General features: G+C 43.8%; 4 protein-coding genes across 4 annotated transcripts in view; 1 reads left to right on the forward strand and 3 right to left on the reverse strand.

The window, feature by feature from the left end:
* Nucleotides 1-366: 366 nt before the first annotated feature.
* On the reverse strand, nucleotides 367-3,064 carry dsn1 (DSN1 component of MIS12 kinetochore complex). Its single transcript, XM_076038584.1, has 10 exons — nucleotides 2,958-3,064; nucleotides 2,698-2,728; nucleotides 2,332-2,605; nucleotides 2,162-2,235; nucleotides 1,971-2,043; nucleotides 1,788-1,860; nucleotides 1,450-1,700; nucleotides 1,219-1,363; nucleotides 969-1,056; nucleotides 367-874 (listed from the first exon to the last, which is right to left on the reverse strand). Exons 1-7 carry the CDS (start codon nucleotides 2,990-2,992, stop codon nucleotides 1,574-1,576), a joined length of 687 nt encoding a protein of 228 aa, XP_075894699.1. The 5' UTR covers nucleotides 2,993-3,064; the 3' UTR covers nucleotides 367-874; nucleotides 969-1,056; nucleotides 1,219-1,363; nucleotides 1,450-1,573.
* A 212-nt stretch (nucleotides 3,065-3,276) lies between these two features.
* Nucleotides 3,277-11,187, reverse strand: atp13a1 (ATPase 13A1). The gene is made up of 25 exons (XM_076038585.1): nucleotides 10,635-11,187; nucleotides 10,238-10,327; nucleotides 9,749-10,012; nucleotides 9,478-9,633; nucleotides 9,308-9,377; nucleotides 9,108-9,214; nucleotides 8,884-9,013; nucleotides 8,726-8,781; nucleotides 8,516-8,642; nucleotides 8,251-8,388; nucleotides 8,031-8,151; nucleotides 7,773-7,930; nucleotides 7,354-7,529; nucleotides 7,158-7,268; nucleotides 6,945-7,070; nucleotides 6,746-6,854; nucleotides 6,472-6,665; nucleotides 6,034-6,130; nucleotides 5,746-5,930; nucleotides 5,255-5,369; nucleotides 4,965-5,161; nucleotides 4,708-4,850; nucleotides 4,495-4,606; nucleotides 4,277-4,420; nucleotides 3,277-4,182 (listed from the first exon to the last, which is right to left on the reverse strand). The coding sequence occupies exons 1-25, from the start codon at nucleotides 10,986-10,988 to the stop codon at nucleotides 4,072-4,074; spliced, it is 3,591 nt and encodes a 1,196-aa protein (XP_075894700.1). The 5' UTR covers nucleotides 10,989-11,187; the 3' UTR covers nucleotides 3,277-4,071.
* A 236-nt stretch (nucleotides 11,188-11,423) lies between these two features.
* Nucleotides 11,424-12,838, forward strand: chchd5 (coiled-coil-helix-coiled-coil-helix domain containing 5). The gene is made up of 4 exons (XM_076038595.1): nucleotides 11,424-11,566; nucleotides 11,753-11,893; nucleotides 12,174-12,325; nucleotides 12,549-12,838. Coding segments are annotated over exons 1-4 (324 nt in total). The 5' UTR covers nucleotides 11,424-11,564; the 3' UTR covers nucleotides 12,578-12,838.
* Nucleotides 12,839-13,239: 401 nt separating this feature from the next.
* Nucleotides 13,240-20,918, reverse strand: part of lmx1al (LIM homeobox transcription factor 1, alpha-like) — a 14,600-nt gene continuing 6,921 nt past the window's right edge. The window contains exons 4-9 of the mRNA XM_076038594.1: nucleotides 16,207-16,439; nucleotides 15,954-16,117; nucleotides 15,797-15,874; nucleotides 15,593-15,713; nucleotides 15,316-15,471; nucleotides 13,240-14,931 (exon numbers count right to left, since the gene is read on the reverse strand). Of these exons, the coding sequence (XP_075894709.1) occupies nucleotides 14,774-14,931; nucleotides 15,316-15,471; nucleotides 15,593-15,713; nucleotides 15,797-15,874; nucleotides 15,954-16,117; nucleotides 16,207-16,439 (910 nt within the window). The 3' untranslated portion in view covers nucleotides 13,240-14,773. The remainder of the gene's footprint in view (nucleotides 14,932-15,315; nucleotides 15,472-15,592; nucleotides 15,714-15,796; nucleotides 15,875-15,953; nucleotides 16,118-16,206; nucleotides 16,440-20,918) is intronic.

Genomic DNA, 20,918 nt, shown 5'->3' on the forward strand with positions numbered 1-20,918 from the left:
GATGGAGTGAAATAGATACACCAATAAAAAGGAGAATGTCAGCAGGCGTGAGCTTTAACAGGGATTATGCATAAACAAATGACTTCCAATTATTATCCAGAGTCCTGCATCCTAAGTCACATCTTTCCAACAGTTTTGTATTTTTATAGGTTAAAATACGAGTTGCACTGGTTCACTCCATTGAGCAAAGCGCAATTTTAGTTAATTTTAATGATGGAACTTCATACTAACAGTGCTGTTAATCTTTGATCAATAACATTTATGTAATTTATTTATATATATTTTACAAGATGTCTAATCATTACAAATTTAAACCTCCCCAACCCCTTTAGAATATGGTTCAATTAAAATGACAGATATCGTTAATTTATAGGATACTAGTGAAATTTTTTATTATCACTATAACAGTTGCCATAAAAGAGAGTACCAGGTTGTTTGTAGATAGGAATTAAGGCTGAACGGAAAAATCCAGTCTGGTCGTCCATAAATCTTACAGCATTTTTTTTTCTTCGACCAGTCACTGCCACCTGCTGGTGAAACGTGTGCATAATTCTGAACCTCCGAATTGTCACACGTCCACAGAAATGAATTTATTTGACATGAGTCCAGAGATTTAAAACTTAGTTCAGGATATAACTTGAAGCACTAAATTACAAACTTAAGACATCACGTGCTCGGAAACAGGTAATTATGAAAAATACATTATAACATATGGGCATAATATGCAAACTACAAAGAGACACGGGAGATAAACGTTCATAGCTTGTGCTCGTCTTCAGCCGGATGAGCTAAGAAGTTGCAGAAGATTTGATTGGTACAGCCATTAACTTCCTAATAACATCAGGTGAAATATCCTGGAATCCTGCCTCTGCCGCTGCAAAGAAAAAAATAAAATAAAAATGTTAACTCAATGAAAAGTGTACAAAGTGTGGTTACGAAGAGACTGCAAATGACAAAAAAATATTTACCCAGTCGACCGCTGGTCTCCTTTACCAACAACTGTGTTTGCTCCCTGAAGCACTGGAACTGCATAACCATCTTACTCTGTGTATCCATCTTTGAATAAGAGATTAGATGTCAATACACAATACATATAATTATTTTGCAATTTTGTTAATTTGTTCTCATATTGCCTCTATGTTCAAAACAAATGCGCATTTGGTTTATTAGCACAATAAAACAGTAATCATATTAAAATTGATCACATTTCCAACTTACAATGATCTCCATTGCCTGAAGCAAAGACTGTTGTCTGCAAAGACTGTGGTAGTCAGGTTTGCTCTGTATAAGGTGGTACTGTGAGGACTGAGCCACAGATGCAGAGTTTAATGATACACCCTTCTCCAAGCCCTGCTCCACTTTCCTAAAGTGAATAAATAATACATTATTTAATACAGAATTGTAAAGCAGTAGTCACAATACCACAATGAAGAAAAATAAATAAATTACCTTTTCAACTCCTCTGCTTTGTTCTGGTGCTTGTTCAACAGCGCCTCCCAGCGGTCACTTTCAATCTGAAACCTGTGGTAGAACACAGGAGGCTCAATACAACAAAACAACCCAGAGTGAAAGGTCAAATAATCCATTTGCTATTGTGAGTATAAATACTTTGACTCTGTGCGATACAGTCATAAAATAAATCATGCCTGTTGATGGATTTCCTGACATTCTCCATGGCTGCGTTCGCAGGTTTGCCAGAGCTGAAAACCAAATAATGAAGTCATAAGTGAGATATGCTTGAAAAACGAAATTTTAACTGCATATGAAAAAAAATTATATTCTAATACTAGGCTTCTCTTGCAGGGAGGCCAGTCTTCATGTTGATAGCCTGACAAGCCCACTCTTTCTGCATCTTCTCAACTGCGCAATACAAGACACATACCATGTAACTTGCGTCATAAATTATGTGGTTAATATACACTTTTATGTCATTTTGAAGACAGTAAGTGTTCCATTCATAGAAAACCAACCTTGTTTCTGAAAAGACTCCAGGGAGACGTTTGGCACTGACTGCAGAGAACTTTTAGTTCTTTCTATTGCAAACTGGACATGATTAAACATATGACAAAGTGCTATTAGGAATATAAATAAAAAATTCTAAGGTGTCAGACAAACACATTTAAATAGTATTTTACAGCACACAATAATTGTATACACTCACCTTCATCGAGGCTTCAATCAATTTGTCAAGCCTCTCCTGGTCCGATAGAGATGTATCGATATTTCTGCACAAGGCTAAAACACACAAATGCACGAGCAGATTTTTATATGTATAAAAATACAAATACGCCCTTTACTGATGTCACGGTGCACTAAAAGCGGACGTCTCACTCTCGTGTTGGTTGGGGAGGCTGGGCAGAGAGCGGCGGGTCAAGGTGGCTCTCCGCCAGGACTTCCTCCGTGTGGCGGGGCTGACGGGAGGAGCCGGCGGTCCGTCCGTGTCGTCCAACGGCAAGTCTGGTTTGTCCTCCACTGGACGTCCGTCCCCTGCATCCGAGGTAAAGGCGGTCGGTGACGGGACGTCGCTGTGCGGAGACTTGGGCGGTGGCGCAGCGCTCGGGTTGCTGGAGGAGCATCTCTTGGCCGCCTGTTTGACCGACTTCACCTGGACGTCAAAATGAACGCCGCCAATAATAAATGACGAGTCTTAAAACGGGGGAGTATGTGATAGGGGAAGCTTATGTTGAAACAACCTACCTTGCTCTGGCCACCAGACACATTATCAAAACTGAAAAGAGAGAGAAAGCATGACTTAAGAAGACGACGCAACACATCGAGTGTTTGAACAGCCGTTTTGAAACATGTTCACGTCGGCCAACAGCGGCGCAACCTCGCTAAGGTGCTTTCCATGGGCAACGCTGACGAAATAGAAATAACGTCACTGTCATTTGCAATGACTTTTATTATCTAATGTATAAACAGCCACCCTTCGTGTTAAAAAAAAGAAAACTACACACCCGTCTCGTCCATCTTCGCTTTGTTTTTCCGCCATTTTTCCTTTTCAAAGTTTTCCTCACAGCGCGCCCTTCAGACCCAACCCCTTCACTTCCCATGGCATTGTGGGAAATGTAGTTCTCTTGTAGTTTGGGAAAAACTCGTTTGGAAGTGTGTGGGGTGGATGTACGTGTGTGTCATGTTGTCAACAGAGGACTATTTAACACTTTTGAAAATAAAATAAAGTAAGAAATGCAATACATATTATGCCAAGAACGTAGAGTGAACATTAATTATTTTCACATCTTGGAGATTGAATGTTTCACAAAGTCATCGAATAGTTTTTTTTCCTGAATATATTCAGAACATAATTTTATTTATAAAAAAAAAAAACAGAAATTTAAGCCCCCTTGTAAACATTTTAGAATTCTTAATATCAGTCAGTGCACTGAAAATTTACAGAATTTGATTTTTTTTAAAAAGACAAATGGAGGGTTTATGAGATGCATTTCCTGTCTTCATTTCCTTGAAGAAATGCGCAGTTCCACAATACTCTTCTCACCCGATAGCCTTTTCTTGCCTATTTTGGGGAACAGAATGGCTCATCAACAGCCAGGCATTATTCACCTTTCCAAGACTACAAAACACTTCACAAATTCCATAATTGTTATATAGAAGTATTTATAAGTCCGTTATGTATTTCACTTTTTACAAAAGTATGGAAGAGGGGGAGGAATTAAAAAAGAAAATGAAAATTTGCAATTTGCTTGGAGAATTCCCCAATAGTGTGTGCGGGTATGTGTTACTTTCAGGCTGCCATGTTGTCTTGCTTTCCACTCAATACTGTTGTCTCAATGGCTTTTAGTAACAGGGGATTGACAGATTAGAGAAAAGAGAAAGTAGCTGGAAAACATCATGAAGAAAACAAAAAGAAATAGTTGAAGCAGATCATATGAACGTTGGAACAAAACTGGTTAAGAAGAAGCTGACCAGGTCAGAGGGAGGAATACACCACAGTACTGAACAACACAAGTGTCTCAGTCTGTTTATGTCCCAACAGCTTATGTAGTTTCATCCTCCCTCAGAGTTTCTCTCCCTTTACAGTTTGTTTGGCAAGGGTCACTATTGGCACTGAGTTCACGAAGGCAGCCTGAGAATTCCTTTGCCCAGCAGGAACTGTAGGACACGGTCCACCAGCAGAGCAACGACAAAGTCTACCACCAGGACCTGGGCAATAATTAGCTTGAACTGCAAGAAAGTGAACAGAGAAAGACATTACATCAAAGAAATACAACCTATTACCACAAAGCAAAACGTAACAAGCAGTCAAATGTCAGATTACCTCGGTTGGAATTTCTACAAGAGCAAACTGCTCGTTGAATTCTGGTGAAGAACCAGTGAGGAGCCCAACAATTGCTAAACCTGATAGCGCGATGCTCCATAGTAGTGGCCGGTTCTCACTGAGAGACTCCATGAAAGGGTGACCCTGTTGGACAAGACAAGCAATGGTGTCAAGTGGGAAGAACAAGAGTATATATTAAACATATCAGAAGCATGTACCTTGTAGTTAATGGCGAAGGTAGCCATTTGCATGGCCATGGACATTATATACACAGTGCTGTTGATTAGACTGGGCTCAAACTCTTTATACAGATCTGCAAACTGCTCCTCCCTGCAAAAAAAAAATAAATAAAAAAAAATACATTTTTTGAGAGTGGAACTTTAAAAATGTTTCAGCTGACACCCGTTTTTTTTTCCATTGTGTGATTTTACCTGGGTGGACTTCTGATTTGCGCCTCTCTGTACAGGAACACCAAACTGCAGAAGTGCACTGCAAACTGCAGCAACACCGTCAGCACCGTGTACAGATTGAATATGTTTGGTAACGGTCGCTCTTTAGACAATGTTTTCAGTGGCTGCATTGGGTTTGGAGAGAGAGAAATCATTAATTGGCGAAGGAAAAAAAAATAGATACTTATAGCAGGTAAACATTCAGGTAGGTGTAAAAAAAAAAAAAAAAAGATTCTTGCCTTTGACCTAGAGATGAAAAGGAAGCAACCCGCCAACAGGAGGCCCTGGAGTGTTGCCTGGAAATCACTGAACTTGACCCCCTCGAGGTAGAGCACAGACTGGCTGTAGGCCAGCACTAGAGCGTTCAAAGCGAGGATCTTGAACATTTGGAGAGTGGTCACCAGCGTGCAGCGACCTTGCTTTATGACGTGACAGACTAGAAATAATTGGGGGGGGGTGAATGAAAGAATTAAGAGATGACCTGCAAGCTGTATGTTTAATGTCGTTTTAAGAGAGGAGTCTTACTCACTGCACTGAATGGAGGAGAGCTTGGAGGTGAAGGGAGCAGCGATGGAGGCGTCACCCAGTTTCACAACTTGGACCTGATCCTCTTCAAGCTCCCGCAAGACTTGACTGATCCTCTCCTGAGCAGAGAACAAATTGATAGAATGAAAGAAGGAAAAACATCTCCTTTTGGAGTTGCAAACAAATATTTTGTTAATTTTTTCCCCAGACAACTGGAGAGAGCGCAACGAGTGAGCTGTAGCTGTGTTTCCATGACAGTCTTTCTCAAAATAAAAGCAATATTTCTAAATTTCGACAAAGTACAATTGCGGTTTGCAGGTGTTTCCATAGAAAGGTGTGAAGCGCACAACCCGGAATTCTTGTAAAATCTCGTCCCATGAGACCATGGCTTTTCAAAGCCCTTCTCCCTCATTTCCCTTATCGAATTCCTTGTATAAAATAAAATAAAGTCTGTCATCACAATAATGAAAAGAAAGTCCTCTTGTGGGGACGAACCTTTTGTGCTGCAAGCTGCTCTTCTCGTTGGGCCATCAACCTCTGCCTGGCTGCTCTGGAACTCGGCTTGCCTCCCGTGCTGACAGGTGGCGCGGGTCTGAATTCCGCTGCGGCGGCATCCTTTTCTCTGTTACGCTTCTTCTTTTCAGGAATGCGCTCGGGTGCGTTCGCTAAAAGTGCAACACCTAAAAAGAAAATTAAAAAAATTGAATCATCACCACGAGCTGTTGGAGGGGGCGGGGCCACAGATGAGGACGCTTGATGTCTGTGTTGCCGGTTTACACTTACCGATATGGGCGTGTTTGAGAGCCCCGACATCATTTGTGCCATCGCCACACATCAGCGTAACATAACCAAGACCCTTAAGGCTGGTGATGACAAATTCCTATAAGAACAAAAAAAGGTCCAGAAAACGAAAAAAAATCAATCTTACATATATTAGAAATATTGAACCTTTTCCTAAAAATATCTTTCAGCCCCAATATTTCAACATTCTCAATTCCCATCCGCTCCCAGGTATCGATTAGATAGATAGATAGATAGATAGACTTTATTGATCCCAAACAGGGAAACTACACTTTTGCAGCTCTAAAAAAACAGTACAAAAAACTATGCAGTCGTTACAGAAGTTACAAAAACACTCAAACCAATATATGCTTCATCAAATCCTCAAATTAGCTTCAAAACAACAATTCGAGCAACTGCAGACACGACGTTGGGACCTACTTTTTGTTTGGGACTGACGCGGGCGAACACTCTTATGTGAGGGAGGAGTGCATGGAGGATCCGAGGTTCACAACTTAGCTTGGCCAGCCCGTCGCCCGTTACACACAGGTCGTACTGACTCACGAAAGAGGGTATGGAGGGAGGAGGTAGCGGCAAACTCACACTGCCATCTATAGATTCCCATTGCCACACACCTAAATACAACAAGTGAAAAAGAACATCAGACCGCTGATAATCTCACAAAACGACAAAGTGAAGTGCGTTCCTGACGTACCGTGACTAGAGTTTTGTTGCAATACGAGCGTGTGTTTTTTCTGGATGAAGTGGAGCTCTCTGGCGACGTGGCACGCCGTCAGAGGATTGTCGCCGGTTATCATCACAACCTGGAGGCAGAGGAAAATAAAAACCCATCTTCACGCCACAGTGTCGTCAATGGGGATTGCAAGACTTTTTGTTGTTTTGGTTTTTTTTACATGGTGAGACGCCTCCTGGATTTCTCTGATGACGGCCTTGCTGTCGGTCTTGAGGGGGCACGAAACAACCATGAAGCCGGCAAATTGCAGGTCACACTCCAGAGTATCGCGGCTCATCTCCCGGACCTTAAAAAAAAACCAACAAGAGATCCGGTTCAGTCTTTTGGAAATTTTTTTTTGATGGCTTTGAGAACCAATATAAGTTTGACCAACCTGCTGGTGACTGAGGTGTCCTATTTCTTTGTAACCCAAGGCGAGCACTCTGGCTCCTTCGCGAGACATTTCCTTGTGGACTTCGTCATAACTTTTTGGAAACGTCGCAAACTGCAATTGTGACACGTTGAAAACACATCAACGCTGGCATAATTCACAAGGGAAAACTGTGTTTTTAAATGAAAGCTGGTGGTACCATTCCTCTGAGCGTCTCTGGCGCTCCCTTGACAGTTGAGATATAGCAGAGTTCAGTGGAGCCTAGTTTTTCATAAGAGGCCAGGACCGACATCCTTTTCAGGGCACTGGCAAAGTGGAAACGCTGATGGATCTTGAGCCCCTGCGTTTTGATGCCTCGCGCGAAAACCTTTTCATCTGATGAAAGAAGCGAGAGAGTCAGAGAGGCACAGACAATCAAAGGCAGAATATTAACACAGTACTCGAGTCTAAGTTAAAAAAAAAAAAAAACTGATTCAAAGCAATGGAATAAAAACCAAAATGATTAAGATGAACTGTTTACAGAACGCACTTGGCTGATCACAAGAGGCTAAATGAAACTAGAAAGACTGCTAAATGAGTGGGCACATGCTTGATATCACGCTGGAGAACAACTCATACCTTTCGTAAGGGTCCAGTCAGCAGATGTCAGCATGGCCTTTTCAAGTGGATCTCCTACCAGCTGTCCATCATCCAGAGTCACCAGTGAGTGACAAGTGGCCACCACTCGATGCGTCTCAATCGGGATCTCGGATACAGGCATCACTTGTTTCCCGTCCCTGTCAAAATAATGCGAAAATAATCTATCAATCTACACATGGTTCAGCATGTGGTTAACCCTGAAAAAGGTTAACAATCCAAACAATGAACAGCATTTACCTCAATCCCGCAACTCCACGCACAACCAGACTGTCGCTGGTCAGTGTTCCCGTTTTGTCGAAGCAGCAAACCTCCACTTTCCCTGCAAAAGGTATCCTGAAGGGCTCTGTGCAGAAAACATCTGGACGGGAGAAGATCGAGCACGTTCCAATGAATCAATACAGTGAAAAGAATATCTGAAATGCATTCGGTGCACATGCAGGATAAAACAGGAACATACAAAGCTTAGCTAAAGCAATGAGCGACGTATTGACAGCCAGTGAGAGCTCTATGGGGAGTTCGGGTGGAACGACAGAGGTGAGGATCAGCGTGCATTCCAGAAATAGCTTGTAGCGATTCCTGGTAGCATCCTTAGTTCCTGAGGGAGGAACACAAAGCACAAAAAAAGAAAAAAAAATGGTCTTCAGATTCTGCAACTACAAAGTACTTTGTTCTGTAACGAGTAATGATGTCAGCGTTACGGGACAATTAAATATGCACGTTACCTTCAACCCACACGTAAACTGCGGCAGCAATGGCAAACACAAGCAAGAAGAGGATGAAGATGAAAGTCTCCAGATTGTTTGCTGTAACTCTCTTCACACCAAACAGGATGGTCCGGAGCAGTTTACCCTGAAGGCGCAATGGAACACCATCAGTCTTCTGAAGCCAACTCAAGTAGGACGTTACATGGAAACAGAAAGCATCCTCCTTACCTGAGAGGTGTAAAATCCTGTTCTCAACACGTAGGCCACGCAACCATTGTCCACAGCTAAACAAGAAAAGGAAGGATTAATCAGTTTGTGCCTTATTTTGATGTGGGGGAAAAAAATGTCACAGTGTGCCAGGAGATGCCTCATGAACAAAAACTCACGTTTGAGTCCTGCACTGGCCTTCAGAGGAGGGGTATGCTGGACAACTTTGGTTCCGCCAGAGATGATATGAAGACGAGAGTCTGTCTGAAGATCCAAGATTCGCTCTGGGTCTAACTCCTCCACTGGTTCCTGGAATAACATTAGCGGTGAATAAAACTTTACTTAGAACTGTCAAGGTCTACGTATTGAAATATGCAATACTAGTCTAACAAAGAGCTCCAACCTTCATCTGGGGCACTGACTCTCCGGTCAGCATGGCCTCGTCGACGATGCAACGGCCTCTGAGTAGCAGCACGTCGCACGGTACCAGGTTGTCCTGCGGCGAACGTCCTTAAAAGGTGCAAAACACACATTTTAAATGTACACTAACACAATTCAACGAGTTTAAAAGAAAGAAAAGACAACTCTACCACGGAGGTTTACCTATAGAGACCAGGTCACCAGGGACGAGTTCATCGCTAGAAATAGGCCTCCACTTTCTATTGCGGTAAACCTGAAACAGAGACGGGGAATTGGTGAGCGTTGATAGCACCGGGTGGATTTTGGTATGCAACACAAAGTAGCACTTCAAATGGAATTTGATCCAAGCGCACCTGGATCATGTAGGGCTTGTTCCCCATGCGGCGAATCTCAGACATGTTCCTCATTTGCTGCTGGACCAAGGAGGCCTCGAACGCCACCAGCATGAAAAGTGTAAAAACGCTGTAGTACCAGTATTCATCGAGACACCACAGCCCCACACAGAAAACCTGATGGTTGGTAGACAGAGGATTGTTTAAAAACAGACACATACGCACGTGACATCAGTTAAACTGTGTGTGCCTTTGGCAAAATAAAAGGGAATATTTTCTCTCAGGCGCATACCTGGAAAACAAAAAACGGAGCAGTGGCCCTCTCTTTGAACAGCTCCAAGAAATCCGGAACCATCATCTCAGCACGATTGGTGCCAAAGTGTTTTTCTGCAGCCCTGAGGTCAACCTCTTCCTGGTAGCCACGCCAGGACTGAAAGTGACCCAGCGGGTGGTTGATGGGAAATGCAATTGGGAGGAAACATTTCTTCTCTTTGTGGTCAAAAACGTAGCGGATCTTTTGAAACTCAAAAGACAGAATTCCTTCCCCGTTTTCATCCTGCGGGCAAAAGAAAAGGAAAGATATAGTTAAAGTTTCAGCAATTCGAGACCATTTCCCCAACATATTTCTAGCCCAAGTGCACTTGGGGGATGGCAAAAAAAATGACCAGTTTTAAAGAAATTGTTTCAAATTGGGTTTTGAATGTCGTCAATGATAAATCTGGACCATGCTTTCAATCAAAGCAATATGAGGTGTGTTAGGAGAGTTATTATGTAAACTGACCTGATCCCTCTGTAGTGCCACAAGCTCAGCAAAACCATTATTGGGAGTTGGTATCACCTTTGCCAGTGTTGCCTTGTTTGGATCACGTTCCTGTGCAAAAAAAGAAAGAAAAGAAAAGGTGAAAAAGTTTAAAGAAAAACTTTTCGTTCAGACACATCCTTGAAATAATCTCTTAAACATGACTTAAAACCCACAATCCAAAATGTATCCAAATATCTGCAGTTTCATTTATTAATCTAGATTTATAGAGTGGAAATGAGAGATTTAAGGTGAGGTTTCCTTTGTTGACCTGATTCTGATCTTCGAACCCTTTACAAGGTGAGAGGATTCCGCACGGCAAACAACATTAGTATCACACTGCGTTTTATTTTTTTTTTCCAGCTTTGCTTATGTTTACCTTGGAGCAAGTGAGCCAACAGTGCGCATGCACGGACCAATAACCAGACAGCGCTGTGAGGACGTGCGCGATCCCGATAGCGGCTAGAGCCAGGAGGCCTGCCTCCGGATACTCGGCGGCACCATACACTCCTAACCACGCATACATCCAGCCGGGGTAGAGCACAGCCAGGAACGGGAGGACGGTGCCGTGTAGCAGCCGCGGCCTTCGCCTGTAGAGCGTCACCGAGCTCACCAGCTCGTCGCCGGTGCCGCTGTCATGCCGATTGTGGTTCACAGAGGGGGCCATTTGCAGCTCACCCGGCTCCCGGACTCCGTCCGCAGTCGGACAGCGCTCTTTCTTCACGTCGTTCATCGTATTGCCTACCCTCCTCTGCCCCCCTCTACTATCCACCGCCACCCGTCGTGATGTAGTCGGCCAAGAGACGATTCTACACACGGAACAGTTCTCGATCCAGCTTCCAAAACCCCTTCACTGAATCGCTCATATTCCGACACTTGCTTCCGCGTACGTCAACGCGTAAAGACACGTCATGCCTGCCCGAGAGGCACGCACGAACAGAGCCGTTATATTTTTTGTCCTTCGTGCGATCGAAGTTTGTTGTCTAATTCACTTTTAATTTTGAATGAAATAAAAAATTTCAAAATGTGCCACAGAATCTATTCTTATTAGTCTCACAATTCCAGTTAACGTGCCTAAATCTCGATGAAAGGCGCTTCCCCTTTAAGACGGTCACTGGAGCGGAACTGGCGGCACCAGAGTGTTTGATTGACAGGTCCCTGAGCCAATGACACTGCGCAATGCACCGTTTCCGTCCTGTCGTAGAGTACGACGTGCTCGGTGCACGGACATGGCTGAACGTGCTGGAAAGCGGGCGACACGACCGTGATAGTTCACTTTCTTCTTGACTGACAACCTCCAACAAGCAATATGTAAGATTTCGCATGTTTTCCTAAGCTGAAGTTCACTCTCATTCACAGGGATTTTTTTTTTGCGAAGATTCGAGCACGCTGCATCCCAGCATTCAGTTCCCTAACATCTCGTTTTTGTTTAGTAAATATGAAATATGATTACTTTTATGACTTGGTGACTCTTTCTGATTTACCCCTCACATTTAGGCAGGCTGCTATGAATATAACGGCAAAGTATTGCCACAATGAAATGGAGGCGTATGGGTCATGTGTGGCTTCCAACCCATCAACATGGCAGCAAGAGTGTCATGAACTGAAGATGAAGGTCGCGCAGTGCACGTCGTCACAGTAAGGGCATCATTTTAGTATCGCACAAACCACCAGCGGTGTAGTTTAATTATCCTAGTGGCTATGCTCTGATGCGGCACCTACTTCAAAACAACGCAATCCAAGTAATTAAAGGAAAAATGAATAAATAATAAACACACATTCAGCAAACAAGTGCAAACACAAATAAAATCTGTGTATCGGCACGTAAGCAATGGCTGACTCTGGAACAGATAAGAACATTAAACATCATTTTAATCACATTTTTACACACTTTGTGTGTGTTCCTTCCTGTCGACAGCCCGGTGATCCAGAAGATCCGCCAGCACTGCTCCACGCAGTTTGTGCAGTTTGAGCGGTGCCTGAGAGAAAACCAGGACACACCTACCTCCTGCTCGCCACACGTTGCCCGCTTCGTGGCCTGTGCGGAGACGGTGGACATCAGTGAAGTGTGTAAGTACTTGAATGGAATGGAAACACAACTCAAGGTCAATGTCTGGATGGAAACCTTGAGATTGTGCATATCTGTGTGTGTGTGTGTGTGTGTGTGTGTGTGTGTGTGTGTGTGTGTGTGTGTGTGTGTGTGTGTGTGTGTGTGTGTGTTTTTTTGTATTGAAACTCAATGATCCGTACATGTGATGCTGAGATCACAATTACCTTTCATTTCTTTTGCCAGCTGCAAGTCCAGTGCCACAGCCATCCTAGCGTTCCAGGATTTGCTCCACATCAGCTCAGCAGGGATTTACCAACGTCACAGTTTATTTTTCACTTATTTTTTTTCAACACTTCTGTTTGACTTCATAGATGTGTATGTGTCTTGAAAAGTGCAGGACTTTAAATGCGTTAAAAGCAAAACTGGTGTTTTTCCTAATGTATCATATTTAATGTAAATGTGTAATTTATACCTGCTGCTGCCACACAAATTGATTCATAGATATTTTCATTAAACAGCCTTTTTCAAACCAACGGCGGATTACTCATCCTGTTGTTTCTCGTTACCTACGCCTGCCCCCCTTTCAAGGTCAAAGTCAAACATTAAACTGGAATGTATCACCCCCACACAAACTTTCTGACCACTCATTGCTTAAAAGTTGGGAGTCAGAGAGGAAAGAGACAGAGGAGGAGGAGGAGGAGGAGGAGGAGGAGGCAGCTATTCACTTCTAATCAGCGGGACTTTTGAGTGAGACGGGAGGATGTTGAGTTACGTTCTCTGTGCTCACATAGCGGAACGGACCTTTTCTGGTTCAACCACTTTAAGTTTTAAAAGGTCATTGTGAGGGATTTTTTTTGTGTGTGTGAATCAACCGAGACAGTCATCAGCGTATCGTCACATGAAATATTTAGCACAAATAAGGAAAGGGCACCGCTAAGATGAAACCGCAGATTGTATTAGAGATACGGCAACAGTACATTCAAAGCACACCACCTGGCAGTCACAAAAACAAAAAACAGAAACAAGGTTAAGTCGCCTAATACCACACATAACTTACATTCACAAAAATATCACTGTAGAAATACCATTAGTCAGTGATCAACATCAAACATGATGTCAACAGAGGACGTTACAGGCATGAGCTGATCACTGGCACTGAAAATAAATCAAGTGTCACATTAATCCTATTTTATTCCGCACCACACAGTAAATCTGATTCTGATGCCCACTGCAGCACTTTCTATCCAAATTAACTTTTGGAGGCCTTTCATTTGTAGCCCACCTTGTGACATATAAATACCATGCTACAGTTTTAATATCGGCTGATAATTACAGAAGGTACAAAATGTCTAACAACATCAAATTTGTTATGCTCAAGAAAATAATATAGAAAGTGTCTACAACAATTTAATTTAACACACTCACATTTACATTTGGAGCACATGTGTACCCAGTGTTTTTAGGTTTTGGGAATTTATAGATCTTGTCAGTCATTTTCTGTGCAACGCTAGTTATTCAATAATTTAATAGTAAACGTAGAGAACTGCAAGAATTACCACTTGTACAACCCTGTTTCCGTGATCCTGTAATTACCCTGTAGCATTTCTTTAAACTATGATTTTTTTTTCTTTTGGTCCACATTATTCCAGTCATGCACTATGGCAAATGTATCAATCAATGTGTTGTATTAATTAACAATGAATTAACAGTTTCACACCTGGAATTTTTTTCTTCCTCTTTGCTGTGCTCTTGAAGTTAGTTTAAATGGTAATCCTGCCTTTCACAATTTCCTGAGTTTTAACTCAGGTTAAAAAGAAGAACAAAAACAAAACACGCTAACCTGAGAGCAAAAATGTACTCCCAGCCATACACAGCATTGTATATGTTGCAGTCTTTATGCACAGCTACTATTTACTAGTCCTAGGAGACAAGTAATGCAGTGTATTAGTTTAAGTTAGACCCTCAGCTTCTCAGGTGACCAACCAAGACACCTTGAATTTGCCATGAATAAATACTTACTGATGAATTCACTCTAACAGCCAATTTTATTCCTTCCTGCTATTCATGACATACATTTTAATGTATGACTCAACGCGTCTTTCTCTGGAAGGTGCGCCAGAAGGGTGTGTCAATTAATGTCACATAAATACAACATGAGATATTGAGGCCTTTTTTTTTTTTTACATCGACATGTACAGTGTCTGTGTTTCCAGCATGAGATTCTTATCGAAGGAACGAGAATAGCAACATGATGCAAATCGACTGCAAACCGGTACTGTAATTACGCTTGACTTAGAATGATTTTGGCCTTTTGACAAAAAGCTAAGAAGTGCATTTTGGGTGTTTTTTTGTTTTTTTTCTCGCGGAGAGTGGTCCCACAGGCATGTTGATGGACAGACTCCATTAGCTGCAACTCTGAGGTGAAAGGTGGAGCGGGAGGGAGGAGGGAGGGTGAGAGTTTATAAGGGTCAGGAGGTGAAGTAGGAGTTCTGCATGGAGTAGAGACGGTCGATTGGGTTTCCCACTCGCCCTGCCAGGAGGCCGCCGTCGCCGGCTGCTAAAAGGCAGTCGCCGAGGTGACCGAGGCTTCCATCGCTGTCCAGGTCGTGGAACACAGTTTCCGAGTCTGCGGTGAGATAAAGTGGGAGTGCACAGTGAGTCAACGAGCGCCGCTGGGGACAGATTGATTTTGAAAAAGAATCCAAAATATTTGGATAGAGGCACCCGAAAGAGATTGAATGATTTTTTTTAAAAATACTTTCAAAGCAAATAATTATTTTCTCTCATTTGCTTTTTCTTGAATTGCATGTGTTTGTGTTTTTAAAGCAGAAATAGCTTTTAAATCGTATAAAGCACATTGATCCAGCTACCTTATGTACAAATCACAATATGTGAATGAAGCTACCTCATCATTGCCTTGTATCACCACATGATTTTAGAACCAGGACGGTGTATGAAAAAGAAAAAACTATTCCTATTCCCTTCTGAATTTCAACCCTTCCTTCCTCACCGTAGGAATGCATCTGCTCGCTACCCAGCTGAGGGGGTGTGAGGCCGTGACGAAACGGCTCCCCACCATAGATGTTGGGGTCCAGAGCGAGCAGCTGCTGACGTGGCAGAGAGGTATAGCCCAGAATTCCGTCCATACCGTGGGTACTGGAGCCGTCTGCGCAGGGAAGAAAGTCTCTTTTATGTTGAATTTGTAATCAGAACCTTTGGTCGGATTCTTAGGTATTTAAACAAAAAAAAAACAAAACTCAGGAATTTGCGTTGACAGACTCTCTCACCCTCACTGTCGTCGTTGCTCTGGCGGCCACCTCTGCTCTGTCCTCTCCTGCTTCCTCCCAGCTGCTCTTGTTCCTGCTGCTGTTGCTGCTGTTGCTGCTGCCTTCGAGCTATCTTCTTCATCTGAGCCATCAAACATTTATATATTTTTTAATCTTAAATCAAGTGACATTTTCCATTGGAAATAAAAAAAGAAGAAAGCTAACCTTTGCTCTCTGGTTCTGGAACCACACTTGCACGACACGCACCGTGAGTCCAGTCTCCGCTGCCAGTGTCTCCCTCACCTACAGGTCGGGGTTGTTAATTGCTCTTAGAATAAAGACTTAGCGATGACGATTCCTTTTGGTTGTGCGGTCCACCCACCTTGCGGCACGGCTTGGCGGACACTTCGAACGAGGCCTTGAAGGCGCGGCGCTGCTGCGTGGTCAGGATGGTTCGCGGCCGCTTGGAACGCTTGTGCTCCTTCCCCTCATCAGCACCCTTTCCCCCGCCGGAGCCCACGCCGCCATCCTCGTCCTCGCTTTTCACTGAATGAGACCAGAATTTACTTTACGTTTTTTTTTTTAAACCAGCTTTAATGAAAACTGCTTAAGATGCACAATAAAGCCGGTTGTACCTGACTCAGTGGGTGTGGGGCTGATGGCAGCCAGCATCTCCCTCTCCTTCTCGTAGTCCATGCGACAGAGCAGCTGGCCTTCCTTCAGCACAAACTCATCACCTCGCTGCAGACGGCGTTCGCACTCGCAGCAGGTGAAGCAGCCCAGGTGGTACACCTGGCCCTGTACGCGCATTATGAGCTCCGAACGCCCTATGACCTGCAGGCAGGCGCTGCACTTCCTCACAAACAGCCTGCAGGTGCACAAAGAGACAAGGACGGGAGGAGATTTAGACAATGCCCGGACTTGAGTTGCATGAGCCCTTGAAATGAAGAGGGAAGGATGTGAGTGTAATTAGTCAAAGCAACACAGACAACAAGCCCTGATTCATTTACCCTCAGCTCAAATGATTGGGGAGATTAGCATCGTCTCTTAATTAAAGGTCATATAAACATTACCCAATTCTCAGAGCAACAAGGTGAACATCTGCTCAGAGGAATTACTGTTGTTGGTGTTTCTTCATATTGTATTTTCTCTTCCCTCTTATCGCAGCAGGGGGCAGTAGCGAGCCAGTCACCGCGGAGCTGCTGGAGAGGTACCCCCCGATCTAAATCCTGGAACGCTTCAGTTTGAAGGGCCAGTTATCAATATCCCACCACAACCTTGAAGTGCTCAGTTAACAATACGAATAGACTCGACTTAGAGTCTTTCTCAGGCTTTCCCCCCCACGACAACCACTTTCCTTCTTTTGTCCAGCGCTCCGTGGCCCTGTCAGCTGTTCTCACCCCTTTTCTCTCACTCTCTCCTGCCTCACCATCTCTGCACATACTTTCTCCCATTCACAGGGCAAGTCCCTGCCATTAAATTCCTCTCAAATCCTTACTCTCGTACTTGTTTCCTCCCACCTCCCCACCCCCTCCTACCTCCCTTAGTATTTTTTTTTTATGCCAGCATTCCCAGTTCTCTCTCGCGCCCTCCCAGCCTGCCTCCCCAGTTCACCGAAACTAATAAAGACAGGATTAATTAGATTGTTGTTTAAACAGTGCAATGGCCAGACAGACGCTGTAAACTCATAACCAGGGATTGGGGATAGCATGGGGTTAATCTCTCTCCTCTCACTTATGCACACTTAAACACACACACACACACACACACACACACACGCGTGCGCACACACACACACACACACACACACACACACACACACACACACACACACAGGGGTGCACATCGATATGTGCACCCCAAAGATCAATATACCTTGTGTTATACTGGCAAAAATTCAAACCTTCAATCGCACTACAACATATCACTAGAACATAGTGTAATGTTAGTGGTGCAACCTATGACGAAAAAGTAAAATGGACAGATGTGACAATATCTAAAATATCTTTCACACTGAAAACATACCTGTTGGAAAGCGCAAGCACTGAGGCTGCAGAAACACAGCAAAAACAACAAATGAAACCTGGACAATAGAGTCGGCAGGACAAAAGCTTAGTGGGAGGAAGGAGGGATGCCGGCAGAAGTGTCGTAGCTCCCTGACTGAGTGATAGGAAGGTGTTGTTGCCCAAATCTGGAGTGTAAAGAAGGAGCCAGGTCTGCACATTAGAGCTCCTAATCTGTGGTTCTGTCCCAAACGCAGCTGCTGCGGCTAATCTTTCCCAATCCATCTGCCAAACGTTTCCCAAATTCCCCAAATGACAGCGTCACTAACTCATAAACACGAACACAATTATTCATATGATCATCCCTCTGCAAATCTGATGCGATACAGGAGCCCCGTGTTTAACTGTGTTGCCTCAACTTTTCTTGAACCTTATGCTGGATTTTAGTGAAGGAAATTATTTTATCGTGGGATATATCCATTAGGGAGACGCCTCAGTCACAAAACGACACATCAAGTGCTATTTCGGCAATTAAGAAGGGTTAGCAGCCTGGTCAGGGCAACTTTACTCTCCATCCAAGCACACAGTTCAATACCTTAAATGCTTCCTTTCAGTGTTGACAAAACACCACAGAGCAGGGTTACTTGACACAAGACTGATGATGTTGGTGGTTAAGTCCCACACTCCCTAATCGCGGTGCACACAGCACGGTAGGAATTTACTCAACACAGCGAATGAAGGCAACTTGGGACAACTGCCACAGAGGGGGGTCTGTAAGTAGATCAGTCTAATCCCTCTAATAGAAGTATCATTCACACCAGCTCTGGCCAGGATGTGGCTGCCACTAAATCAGGATGAACATTATGGCTGTAAAATGCAGGTTGTAAAACAGTTACACAGATTTGGTCTGTGGTAGATTATTATTATTATTTATTTATTTTTATTATCATTATTATTGACGTCATAATTATCATCATTATCAGACTGTTTTTGAGTCATTTGAATAATTGTAATTGTAAAGATAATAATTGTAAATTTAAAGAATCGCCGTCTTCTTTACAAAATCTATAGTCAAATGTTGTTTCCTCTTGTCTTCAACTTATCTTAAAATTGCTCTATGCAATTTTCTTTTTTCAAAAATATAAGAGCTGAGAGTTTGGAACAGCTGTTTCTCAAGTCTGCCTGTATATTGGATCATTTCAAACGAGGCTTGCCTAAACACACAGGGCTGTCTTTTATTGAGGTGATCAGAGGTTTTCAAGAAGAGTCTGGCAGCGTCATGAGGAAAACAACCACCGAGCATCCACAACTTGAAGAACTCGAGCACATTTTCATTTGCTGCGCTGGATTTCAGGGTTAAGGGCCCTCTGCTAATTGCAAGCTCACTGATTATGAGCTCAGAGACTCTAAGGCGGAAAAAAGGTCCTGAGTGTCAAGGATTAGATAGTTGCGATTGGCCCTTTTCCCTGCTTGGTTTTTTGTCGATCATATACATGACAAACAGAAAAACGGAATCGCCGTCGCCTCCCTGAGCCGTGTCATGTGGCATTGTTTTGCCCGCGAGCTCAGACGAGAATAACGCAGTGCAGACCGCAATACTCAAATTGTTCTATAAATATGGATGTGTCTCCGAGCAATTACAGTTGCTGCGCTTGCTCGAAAAAACGTATGAATATTTATACAGGTGCGAGGCCGGCATACAGCAGCTCCTGAAGCATTACCTTCACATGGGTTGCATGGAAGTGAAGGGGGAACATAACTTGGACAGATTAAGGCCTGGCTGTGTAACCAGGGCACATCAAAGACCCACCGCTTCTCCTTTTACTGTGCGGATGCATTTCGGTTGCACCCAACGTGTAATATGGTGAGATATTCACATAGTGGCTTGTGATTCCGTTGCGTTGTATGTTCGGAACGCTGTTTAAATGAAAAGTACATTGTAAGGAAACACGTGATGGATGCAAAGAGAGCAAACGATGTGCAACAATCTTACTTTTTAAGTTGTACTGTTTAGTATCCATTTCTTGGATGTGTGTGTGAGGATATGTGAGGAAGTGTGTGTGTGTGTGTGTGTGTGTGTGTGTGTGTGTGTGTGTGTGTGTGTGTGCGTGCATGTGCGCGTGTATGCGTGTGTGCTTGCGTACGTGCACGCGTGCGCGTTCTTTTGGCGGATATTGCTCTGTGAAGCAAAATGGCTCAGAGCCAGGGTTCAGTAATCACATCATCTCCTTTTATTAAATCTCCCTGCACTGCTTCTGTGTTATTAAAATCTCCCAGCATTCCCCACGATACTCACTACCCCTGCCACCGCTCACTCACACTCACACAAATGCACACGTGTATATAATTATACAATATATACAGTAGAGTCACGCCCATGCGCGGAGGCAGACTGTCACCCGGGCAGGTACGTACAGACGGACGGAAAAGACACCGACACACAACGGCCACATGCATACGCGTGGGTTTTATATACAGTCACATGCACACATAAACACAAATATGCACAGTTTGTGTAAACACAGATAAGGCGGCCTGGTACAAACACTAATAAAACACTGACAGATGCTGTCATTTGTGCACCGCATTCACTCAGGCGTCAGTAACGCAGCGTCGCGCACACTCTTATTGCTCAACAAAGCGTTCAAAAATTGCTAAATCAACGTAATTGCTGTAATCTGGAGGCCACACAAGGCCTTTGAAGAGCAGGGCGAGCTTCCGGAGACATGCTCGCCACCGGTTTTATTTGGTTATATGTTGTGTGCGCCCCGACTTGCGCCGGTTTCAAGTTGTTGACAACAACAACGAGACAAAGCCAACGTGAGCGTAGCACCTAATGTAATGTACCTGTGGAAATAGGGTGGAAAAAAGAAAAAAGAAAAAAAGAAATGTACGTCTTACATGGTCCATCTCTCTGGTGTGTGTGTGTGTGTGTGTGTGTGTGCGGGTGCGTGTGCGTGTGTGTGTGCGGTTTACACCTGACGCTGCCACGAATGAATGGTGTGTGCATGTGTGTGTTTATATGTGTGAGAATATGGATGTGTGTTTGTCTGCGTGCGCCTGTCTGTGTGAGCGCATGCGTGCGTATGTGTGTGTGTGTGCGCGCGCGTGTGTGCGTGTGTGTGTGTGTGTGCGTGTGTGCGTATGTGCGTGTGTTAGTTTAGATAAAACAGTTAATCCCCAGGCCACCAGAACGCAATATCCTGTCTACCCGTTTCTCATTTCCTGTCTGTCTCTGGCAGAGTGGGAAGCAGTGGGGAGGGGGCGACAGGGGACAGCGGGACCCGTTGCCCCAGAAACAGGAAGATACAGCCGGTCGATTTGAGAAAAGTCTACTGCCGATC

The sequence above is a fragment of the Nelusetta ayraudi genome, unplaced genomic scaffold (genome assembly GCF_046127955.1).
Source record: "Nelusetta ayraudi isolate G7.1 ecotype Tasmania unplaced genomic scaffold, CSIRO-AGI_Nayr_v1 ptg000057l, whole genome shotgun sequence".
Classification (NCBI taxonomy): Eukaryota; Metazoa; Chordata; class Actinopteri; order Tetraodontiformes; family Monacanthidae; genus Nelusetta; species Nelusetta ayraudi.